The sequence below is a fragment of the Chiloscyllium plagiosum genome, chromosome 1, assembly GCF_004010195.1.
Source record: "Chiloscyllium plagiosum isolate BGI_BamShark_2017 chromosome 1, ASM401019v2, whole genome shotgun sequence".
Taxonomy (NCBI): domain Eukaryota; kingdom Metazoa; phylum Chordata; class Chondrichthyes; order Orectolobiformes; family Hemiscylliidae; genus Chiloscyllium; species Chiloscyllium plagiosum.
The window spans coordinates 43,205,243-43,216,731 of NC_057710.1; the positions used below are offsets into that span (position 1 = coordinate 43,205,243).

Here is an 11,489-nt window from a genome sequence, read left to right on the forward strand (position 1 = left end):
TGAGCAACTTTTTCACACAGAGGGTGGTATGTGTATGAAATGTGCTGCCAGAGGGAGTGGTGGAGGTTAGGACAATTACAACATTTAAAACACATCTGGATGGGTATACGAATAGGAAGGTTTTAGAGGGATATGGGCCAAATGCTCGCAAATGGGACTAGATTAATTTATGATATCTGGTTGGCATGGATGAATTGGACTGAAGGGTCTGTTTCTATGCTGTACAGTTCTATTGCTCTATAGAGTATATCTCTTAAGAATGCCTATATCCTGAATTAATCTGTCATCTTCAACTTTTTTCTGATAAAAAAATGAGTTCAACTCTCTCAGTATGATTTTCAAATCCTCAACTCATCGGATCAAATGTGCATCTCACATCCAGAACCTCATAAAGATGTATGTCTCTAACTTGCTGCTTGCTGGCTTGCTCTGATCCCCAAGGTAATTAATTCCTCGCTCTCCTGCAGAGATGTCAGTCATCAGTCAAAAGCACTTTGGACATGAAGTTGTGGTAGTTGAGCATGGGTCTGCTTGGAGGTTCATTAATACTGCTGTCCCACAGGAATTAATCTCAGTGCCATTATGTTTTATTAAATTTTCAAAGGACATAGTTGAAGGCACTGGAGATCTTCTATGTAATTTGGCTGATGATACTATTATTAATGCAATTGTCAGGATAACACAGGAGAAGGAACATATACATGTAGATCTAGCTGTACTGGTCCATGGGCGAAAATAAGCCTGATTTCCTTTACCTACAGAAATGCAGTGAAATAAGGTCAAGACCTGTGTGTATACACATGACATAATACCAAACAGAAATGAGCTGAGTGAGACAAGTATTGGCACAACTGTTTGGAATTTTCTAAACATTCATGCTTAATCACAAGAATCTATGCCTATATTAATTTGGGTATGAACACATATACATGGAACAATCTAAATAAAAATCAAAAGTCAAATTTGTGCAGTATTCATCAGGCCAAATATGGAAGGAGGACTTGCTAGATTTGGTTCTAAGGAAAGTGAAACATGAAATGGATCAATTATCCACTCGGTGGAACACTTAGGGTGCAGTGATTATAGAATAGGTATGGAAAAGAATAAATAGCAGTCTAGATTATTAATTTATCAGACGGCCATAAGGGTTGAAAGCAGATCAGGTAAACTGCAGTCAAAGACTGACAAGCTAAATTGTGAAGCTATATTGGACTGCTTTTAAAGAGGGCATGGTTCAGGTCACTACTTAGTATATTCTTACAAACAGGACCGGTCAGGAAATCTTGACACAAAAACAAGAATAGGACGAAAGAGAATGGTGTGTTTGTCACATTTACTGGATAATACAAGTGAAAAGCAAGCTGTGCATAAGAGTATTTATAGATATTATACCCGTTATACCCCTTTACACTCACACACAGACTTATACCTCTATACACTCACACACATACACACATACACACATATAAGTTTGTCGGGTGAATTTGTACTTGCAGAAAGACATTTCATTTTGCTCAAAAACTGCACGAATCCATGTAAAATTCTGTAAATCCTTTTTTTAGAAATAGAATCAGTCTGAACATTCGGGCACAGGCAGCCTCACACAGGGCACCTCACACTTTCCTTGCAGTATCTGGGCCAAAATGGCACCTACTAATAAAGTTCATTTGAGAATATAACTTTAAAAAAGTTCTGGGATTTACATATGAAAGAACTGAAAGATGAGAGACTTAACAAACAACCCAAGTCTTTCTCAATATATAATTTCAGTTACATCACACTGTAAACTTTTGCTATAAATTCTGTGTCTTACAATCTTATACTCCACAACCACCTGATGAAGGAGCAGCGCACCCAAAGCTAGTGATTCCAAATAAACCTGTTGGACTATAACCTAGTGTTGTGTGATTTTTAAGTACAATGTAAGTATGCTTTGACTGGGTCAACCTTAATATGATAAGATAAAGTGGACTGGGTGCAACTACTTGTAGGAAAATCTAGATCAGAGCAGAGAAAGTAATTTAAAAAGGGAAATAGTGAGAGTTAGGGTTAATCCTAATGCAAAAGTAGGGTTAGCATATTCCTGTAAAGGTGAAGGATATGACCAACAAGACTAGAGAACTTTGGATGTTGTATAATGTTAGATAAGGAAAGCAAATCTAAGCTTATGCTAGATATTAATGGGGAGGCAATGGCTTAGTTGTATTGTCATGAGACTATAAATCTAAAAACTCAGCTAATGTTCTGGGGACCCAGGCACGGCATGGCATTTAAATGCAATTTTAAAAGTCTGGAGTTAAGAATCTATTGATGACCCATGAAACCATTGTTGATTATCAAAAACACTCATCTGGCCCACTAATGTCCTTCAGGGAAGAAAATTTACTATCCTCACCTGAGTATGACTCTAGACCCACAGCAATATGGTTGCCCTTCAACTGCCCTCTGAAATGGCTGAGCTTTAAGGGCAGCTAGGGATGATCTTTTGCTATAAATTCTGTGTCTTATGATCCTGCTTCATAGCTACCTGATGAAGGAGCAGCGCTCCAAAAGCTAGTACTTCTAAATAAACCTGTTGGACAATAACCTGGTGTTGTGTGATTTTTAACTACAAGTGTACAAACAACACATAATCAATTTTGGATTGGCTTAGCACTTTTTCTTATTCATTCATGGGATATGGTTGGGCCAGCATTTATTGCCCACTGTTGATTGGCCTCAAGAAGGTGGTAAAGAGTTACCTTTTTGAACCACTGCAGTCCTTGTGCAGTACCCAATTAGTTAATGGTTTCTTAAGGGTGATAATCAACTCACCAGTAATGCTTCATACTATATCCTGGCTGTTTCCCTAAGATGTCCTTCACTTTTCCTGACAGTCTTTCCTTGTTAGTGCAGAATCATAAATGTAAGAAGGCAACATCAAAATACTTTCTGACTGCTAAGAGAAAATGTAATACCTCACCCAATGATTAACATCATCTCAAATGTCGAACTGATTCATCTAAGTATAGAGAATTCCAAAGCTTATCAATATATAGTTTGGCTAGAAGAATGATTTGTCCATGTCCGACTTCACAATACCTATTGTTACCATCCATTCTTATTTCTCTTGGCTCTCCAGGCCACTCTCACTTGCCTCCCAGTCTCTCCCCTTGCAACCTGGGCTAGTGACCTTGCGCAGACATACCTCCCTCATCAACACTCCACTTACCTTGAGTCAGCCTGCACTGTGTAGCACCCTTCTCCTGGCTCCTGCTATTTTAGGGGTGTGATGGACAGAGTGATTAATGGTGGGTGGCTGAGTAAGTGTGGATGAATGAATGCAGGAGGGTAAGTGGGGAAGATAGACAGGGGAAGAGCTCACCTCGATAAGTGACCGACAGTGAGGTGGTAGCCACGCAGTCAGTCCCCAATTCACACGACCTAGCTCTGGTAAATCACAACTGGTCACTGCTTAGATCTGTTGATATTTACAGATGCAATGTTACGTCTGGTAAATTTTACCAGTTCTTCGATTTACTCCCACTACAAGTCAGCACTTCTGGTTCAAGTGCAGGCAGACACAATATTTCTCCACTGGATTCACTGATTTTTCTTTCTGTCTGAAGTGGGTTAACTAATAAATCACTTCAGAACACCGTCCCTTGTAATTCAGAGACAATGTCATGTTATCAAAAATCAAAACTTATCACTGCACTGAAACTGTACATCTTAGAGTTTTTAAATGATCATGGTATAAAACCAATTGAGAAGTTAATTCCGAAGTAACAGTCTCCCAAAATAAATTAATTTTAAAACCAAAATTCTATCCTTGAATAAGCTTTTTCCCTCAAAGCATCTTCACAGTTGTTAGTCTGAGCTTACATTAGCAAAGGTCATAGAAGAAAAGCACAAGTTCCAGCATTTTTATTTTGACCTGATGCAATCTGACTCTCCCTAACCCTATGCAGACATACATTCAAAGGATCATATGACACCACTGTCTTTTATTGACTGTAATTAAATTGAATATAATATTAAGACCTTCCATTCAAACTAAATGCATTCCCATAATAGTATTGAATTCATAATTAATTATTAAAATAACTTGAGGCAATAATCTTCCAACCATCCTTGAAGTCAAGTCATAAAATATGATTGTACAAAAACAGTCTAAGTATAAATTAGCAACTACAGTTTAACATCAGTTGTTGAAAGCTGTGAGGAATAATAATTTATGACAAAAAGGAACTTATACAAATGAGGATTATTTACAGAAATTCAGATTATTTTGGCAAAGACAAAGCAAGTTTAATTAGCTTGGTTAGGTTTTTCATGAGATAACAAAGAGTCAATGAGAATAATGTACTTGATGTGTCATATTTAGGACATTGTACAATATAGCGCAATACAGGCCCTTCGGGCCCTCGATATTGTGTCAACCTGTGAAGCCAATCTGAAGCTAACCTACACTATTCCATTTTCATCCATATGTTTATCCAATGACCATTTAAATGCCCTTAAAGTTGGCAAGTCTACTACTGTTTCAGCAGGGTGTTCCACGCCCTTACTACTCTCTGAGTAAAAAGATCTATCACTGACATCTGTCCTATATCTATCACCCTTCAATTTCAAGCTATGTTCTCTCATGCTAGCCATCACCATCTGAGGAAAAAGGCTCTCACTGTCCACCCTATCTAACCCTCTAATTATCTTCTATGTCTCTATTAAGTCACCTCTCAACCTTCTTCTCTCGAACAAAAACAGTCTCAAGTCCCTCAGCCTTTCCTCCTAAGATCTTCCCTCCATACCAGGCAACCACCTGGTAAATCTCTTTTGCAGCCTTTCCAAAGCTTCCAATTCCTTCCTATCATGCGGTGACCAGAACTGTATGCAATACTCCAAGTACCCATGGCTCTGAAACTCAATCCCTCTACCAATAAAAGCTAACATACCAGATGTCTTCTTAACAACCCTATCAAGCTGGGTGACAATTTTCAGGGATCTATGTACATGGACACTGAGATTTCTCTGCTCATCCATACTACCAAGAATCTTACCATTAGCCCAGTACTCTTTATTCCTGCTTATCTTTCCAAAGCGAATCACCTCACACTTTTCTGCATTAAACTCCATTTGCCACCTCTCAGCCCAGCTCTGCAGCTTATCTATATCCCTCCGTAACCTGCAACATCCTTCGGTACTATCCACAACTGTACCGACCTTAGTGTCATCACAAATTTACTAACCCATCCTTCTATGCCCTCATCCAGGTCATTTGTAAAAACGACAAACAGCAATGCACTAAAACAGATCCTTCTGGTACATCACTAACAACTGAACTCCAGGATGAACATTTTCCATCAAACACCACCCTCTGTCTTCTTTCAGCTAGCAAATTTTTGATCCAAACTACTAAATCACCCTCAATCCCATGCCTCTGTAATTTCAGTAATAGCCTACCATGGGGAACCTTATCAAACATCTTACTGAAATCCATACACACCACATCAACTGCTATACCCTCATCGACCTGTTTGGTCACCATCTCAAAGAACTCAATAAGGGTCATGAGGCACGACCTACCCTTCACAAAACCACATTAACTATCCCTAATCAAATTATTCCTTTCTGGATGATTATAACCTTTATAACCTTATACAACCTTTTACCCACAAGAGAAGTAAGGCTCACTGGTCTATAATTACCAGGATTGTCTCTACTCCCCTTCTTGAACAATGGAACAACATTTGCTATCTTCCAGTCTTCTGGCACTATTCCTGTAGACAATGATGACAAAAAGATTAAAGCCGAAGGCTCTGCAATCTCCTCCCTAGCTTCCCAGAGAATCTTAGGGTAAATCCCTTCCAGCCCAGGGGACTTATCTATTTTCACACTTTCCAGAATTGCTAACACTTCCTCCATATGAATCTCAATCCTGCCTAGTCTAGTCGCCTGTATCTCAGTATTCTTCTCAACAACATTGTCTTTTTCCAGTGTGAATACTGACAAAAAATATTTATTTAGTGCCTCTCCTATCTTCTCGGACTCCACACACAACTTCCCACTACTGTCCTTGACTGGCCTGAATCTTATTCTAGTCACTCTCTTATTCCTGACACTGGACTTCCAAAAGATTAGCTTAACAGATTTTCCAGCAATATTAAATCCTCTTAAATAAATGGAACATGAACAGCCTGGATAATGAGTTGTCTGAGTAACAAGAAACAGAATAGTGATAAACAGTTGTTTCTCAGAAGATGTTTTAGATATTTTTCTCATTGCCCTGTTCAGGGATGTTACTTCAGAACTCTGGAGTACATGGGACTTGAGCTTGGGCCTCCTGACTCAGGATTGGGATACTACTGCTGTAGACCCTTCAGTCTCTGTATTAGGGCCACAGATTTTCATCATAAATAACTTTGAATTGGGTTTAAAGGGTAAAATTTTAAAACATAAAATTTGTAAGTATGTGAATTACGAGGAGAACACAAGTTGACAGAGATGACACATTTGAATTAATACATACTGGTAAGAAGAATGATGAGAGGCAACATAAATGAATGATAGTATTGTAAAAGGCTTGCACGAGCAGAGGGATCTGCTGGTTTATGTGCATAGATTATTGATGGGAGAATGTGGTTAAACGGCTAACAGGATCGTGGACTTTGAAACAGAAGCATTTATGGAGTTTAAAATTAAGGAAGATATAGTTAAATTTTCAGCCTCAATTGGAGCATTTCTTCCAATTCAGCATACCAATCCAGGTGAAGGATATGAAGGCTTCAGAGGATGCAGAAATGAAAGAAGAGAATGGTTCAAGGGATAAGTGACATCAGTCAAAGTGAGTAACAAAAGAGTCAGTGATAAATATGAGAAATAAACATTTTCACATAGAGTGCGATGGAGTCTGGAATGCAATGACTGCAAGTGAGTTGGAGACAGATTCAGTCACGGCATATGACAGACAATTAAGTAAGCACTTGAAAAAATAGTGCAGGGCTGCAGAGAGAAGGTGGGGGATTGGGACTAGTTAGGTTACTGTAGAGGTGACCTGGGTACCATCTCAACAACTGAATGGCCGTCTTTTGTGCTGTAACCATTCTGTGATTCTACACAAGACTCTGGTTAGACTGTGAGCATTCAAACTACAATGGTAAACGCTGAATGTATTAAAAATATTATCAAAAGCCACAAATTACAACTCTCTAATACTTAAGGAGACAAGGAGATGCAGTTACATCCTCAATCTCCCCAATATTTCTGTTGACCAAACCATCATGTGTCAGACCCTCCTGAAATGGATAATCTGCCTTGAACTAGAGCATCCATGTTCAATATAACTGAAGTATCATGTACAGACCCAAAAACCTGTCAGCTACCAATGCACATTATCACTGAGAATAACTTTACTATTTCTGATAATCCTTACTACTACTAATATATCAATAACTTAATCTACTAATATAGTATAGCAATGTAACTTACACACAATTTCCAGCCCCTGTTAAACAGGTCCCTAAGTTTTGAGCAAAGAGGCAAAAACAGTCACCAACAAGTCAAGTTACCTAGTGTTCAGTGACACCATATTTTGATTTTCATTTGGGACATCCAACTGGTTTCCCAGTGACTCTTGCTCTTTTTACATCATTCTTTTTATTCAATAATGGGTCATGAATGTCCCTGACTATCACATCTCCAGATGTCCTCAAGAAGGTGGTAGTGAGCTGCCTTCTTGAATTGCTGTCGTCCATTTTGTTTAGAGACACCCACAATGTCATTAGGCAGGACTTCCAGGATGTTGACCCATTTGACACTGAAGGAACAGTGATGTATTTCCAAGTGAAGATGGTGACTGGCTTTGAGGGGAACTTGTAGGTGGTAATGTTCCCATGCATCTACTGTCATTCTCATTCTAAGTAGTAAAGGTTGTAGGCTTGGAAAGTGGTATGGAAGAGCTTTGTGAGTTCTGCAGTGCTTGTTGTAGATTGTGCACACTGCTGCCACTGTGTGTCAGTGGTGAAGGGAGTAAATGTTGAAGATTGTGATTGGGTGCCAACCAAGTGAATGTCTCAGATGATGTCAAGCTTCTTGAACATTATTGGTGCTGCACCCACTCAGGAAAGTGAAGAGTATCTTATTACACTCCTTACTTATGCCTTATACATGATGGATAGTCTTTGGGAAATCAGGAGGTGAGGTACTCATCACAAGATTCTTAGCTTCTGACCTGCTTTTGTAGTGACAGTATTTATATGGCTAGTCCAGTTCAGTTTCTGGCCAATGGGAAAGCCAAGAATGTTGATAGTGGGGGATTCAACCCTGACCATGCAACTGAATGGCAAGAGGTGATGTCTAAATTCTCTCTTGCTTAAGACTTTCATTACCTGACACCTATATGGTAATTTTCCAACCAATTAGCACAACCTGTCAGACAGTTTAAAAATTTGTTTCCTTTTCCAGTGACACTTCTTGCAAATTGTCCTGATGAGTGTAATCTGAAAAACTTCAATGAAATTTTTTTTCTCATCAATACTCAAGATTTGTATTACCAAAGGACGATTTGTATCCCAATGTTTCTGATAAAGAATGTTGACATAGTGAGATTTGAAATGGGAAAAAAAAGGACAAATTGGAAAGAGGTTAAAATTGATATTGTAACATAGAAAAAATATAGCACTGAACAAGCCCTTCGGATCACGATGTTGTGGCAAGAATTATTCCTAATCTAAAATAAAATAACTGAATCATCGCACCTATCAATTCACTGCTGTCCATGTGCATGTCCAGCAGTCACTTAAATGTCCCTAATAACTGCTTCCACCACCACAGCTGGCAACGCATTCCAGGTATTCACAACTATCTGTGGAAAGAACCCACCTCTGACGTCTTCTCTATACTTTCCTCCTAATATCTTAAAACTATGACCCCTCATGTCAGTCAATCCTGCTCTGAGGAAAAGTCTCTGGCCATTGACTCTATCCATGCCTCTTATTATCTTGCATACCTCGATCAGGTCACCTCTCTTCCTCCTTCTCTCCATAGAACATAGAAAAGTAACACTGAAGATGAAGTACTAATGTTTATCAGAATCTCGCTATTCCTTTCTTTTCCCCTGGTGGAAAATGTACAGCAATGATCATTTTATCATTTATAGCAGATTGAATTATTGATGCAGGATGACATTGAGCAGGTATGCAAGTTGCCCACAAGATTGGCTTGATGGACCAGATGGTCTTCTCTTGCCTTTCTTATCGTAGATTATATGTATTTATGTCCGTACATCATTGAAATTTTATCAAATGCTTGGCTTGAAGCTTGCTTCCATGAGTCTCTCTTTTTCTTGAACCAGGTCAGAAATATTTTCTTCTAGAAGTATTTAGCTTGTGTAGCAAAAGTGATTAAATTCAATTTAAAGGGTCATAGAAGTCTGGAGAAAACTGCAACTTTACCTGGATCTACCTGCATTGCAGCAATAAAATGCATCACCCTTGCCCCAATTGGTTTTGATTTCGCTCATACTAACAGGAGCAATTAAAACGTCTGCAAATTAGCATGTGTAAAGGTAATGTGTTAAAAAAAGTCTTGTTGCTGTAACAAAATATTTATCAGGCCATCACAGGAGAAGGCAGAACTCATTTCTCTAATAGAGACAATTGTGAGTAACTTTCAAGAAATTTAAAATGATGTTAGTGCCTAGATTCAACAGTTGAACAATGATGAAGCTGTTTATTATAGAGTCATAGAGATGTATAGCACGAAAACAGGCCTTCATCCAACTCATCCATGCCAACCAGATATCCCAACCCAATCTGGTCCTACCTCCCTGCACCTGGCCCATATCCCTCCAAACCCTTCCTATTCATATACCAATTCAGATGCTTTTAAATGCTACAATTGCACCAGCCTCCACCACTTCCGCTGGCAGCTCATTCCATACACGTATCACTCTCTGCGTGAAAAAGTTGCCCCTTAGGTCTTTTTCATATCTTTCCCCTCTCACCCTAAACTTATGGTCTCCAATTCTGGCCTCCCCCCACCTCAGCAAAGAGACTTTGTCTATTTATCCTATCCATGCCCCTCATAATTTTATAAACCTCTATAAGGTCACTCCTCAGTCTCCAACGCTCCAGGGAAAACAGCCCCAGCCTATTAAACCTTTCCCTATAGCTCAAATTCTCCAACCCTGCCAAAATCCTTGTAAATCTTTTCTGAACCCTTTCAAGTTTCACAATATCCTTCTGCTAGGGAGGAGACCAGAATTACACGCAATATTCCAACAGTGGCCTAACCAATGTCTTGTACAGCTGTAACATGACCTCCCAACTCTGGTACTCAATACTCTGACCAATAAAGGAAAGCATACCAAATGCCTTCTTCACTATCCTATCTACCTGCAACTCTACTGTCAAGGAGCTATGAACCTTCATCCAAGGTCACTTTGTTTAGCAACATTCCCTAGGACCTTACCATTAAGTGTATAAGTCCTGCTAAGATTTGCTTTCCCGAAATGCAACACCTCACATTTATCTAAATTAGTCACCATCTGCCCTTTCTCAGCCCATTGGTCCATCTAATCAAGATTCCGTTGTAATTTGAGGTAACTTTCTTTGCTGTCCACTGCACCTCCAATTTTGGTATCATTTGCAAACTTACTAACTTATACCTCTTACGCTCACATCCAGATCAGATGTGACAAGTTTATCCATGTAAATGTCCCACACTTGTTTTAATTCACAAATAAGCAAGCCAGTAACTTACATCCATTTCCTCACAGAATGTTGAGTTGGGTCCATACTGAAGCTGACATTGATGATGGACATCATATAGCACACCTGGAGCAATGGTGGGAACCACTAATTCCTGTTGAGTTGGTGGATCATTGAGACAGAAACCCCAGCCTCGACTACAGATAGAAAAAGAGAAGAAGCTTATTACCAGAAGTAAACTTCGCAGCTGAAAAAATTGTCTGGTCTCATGCCCAAATTCACAGTATGTGCTTCCTGCAAAACAAAAACTTTTAGCAGAGGGTGGAGATTATTACAATTCTCCCCATAATAGATTCATAGAGTCATAGAAGTGTACAGCTGGAAACAGCTCTTTAGTCCAACTCGTCCATGCTGACCAGATATCCTAACCTAGTTTAGTCCCATTTGCCAGTACTTGGCCCATCTCCCTCTAAACCCTTCCTATTCATATAACCGTCCAAATGCCTTTTAAATGTTATAATTGTACCAGCCTCTACCACTTCCTCTGGCAGCTCATTCTATACACGCACCACCCTCTGCATGAAACCGTTGCCCCTTAGGTCTCTTTTATATCTTTCTCCTGTCACCCTAAACTTAGGCCCCCTAGTTCTGGACTCTCCCACCCCTGGGAAAAGACTTTGTCTATTTATCCTAACCATGCCCCTCATGATGGTCATCCCTCAGCATTCGACGCTCCAGGAAAAATAGCCCCAATATATTCAATCTCACCCTATAGCTCAAATCCTCCAACCCTGGCAACAA

General features: G+C 39.4%; 1 protein-coding gene across 1 annotated transcript in view; it reads right to left on the reverse strand.

Moving 5' to 3' along the window:
- LOC122542599 (A disintegrin and metalloproteinase with thrombospondin motifs 12-like) overlaps positions 1-11,489 on the reverse strand; it is a 565,140-nt gene that overhangs the window by 292,365 nt on the left and 261,286 nt on the right. The window contains exon 9 of the mRNA XM_043680588.1: positions 10,741-10,885. Within this exon, the coding sequence (XP_043536523.1) occupies positions 10,741-10,885 (145 nt within the window). The remainder of the gene's footprint in view (positions 1-10,740; positions 10,886-11,489) is intronic.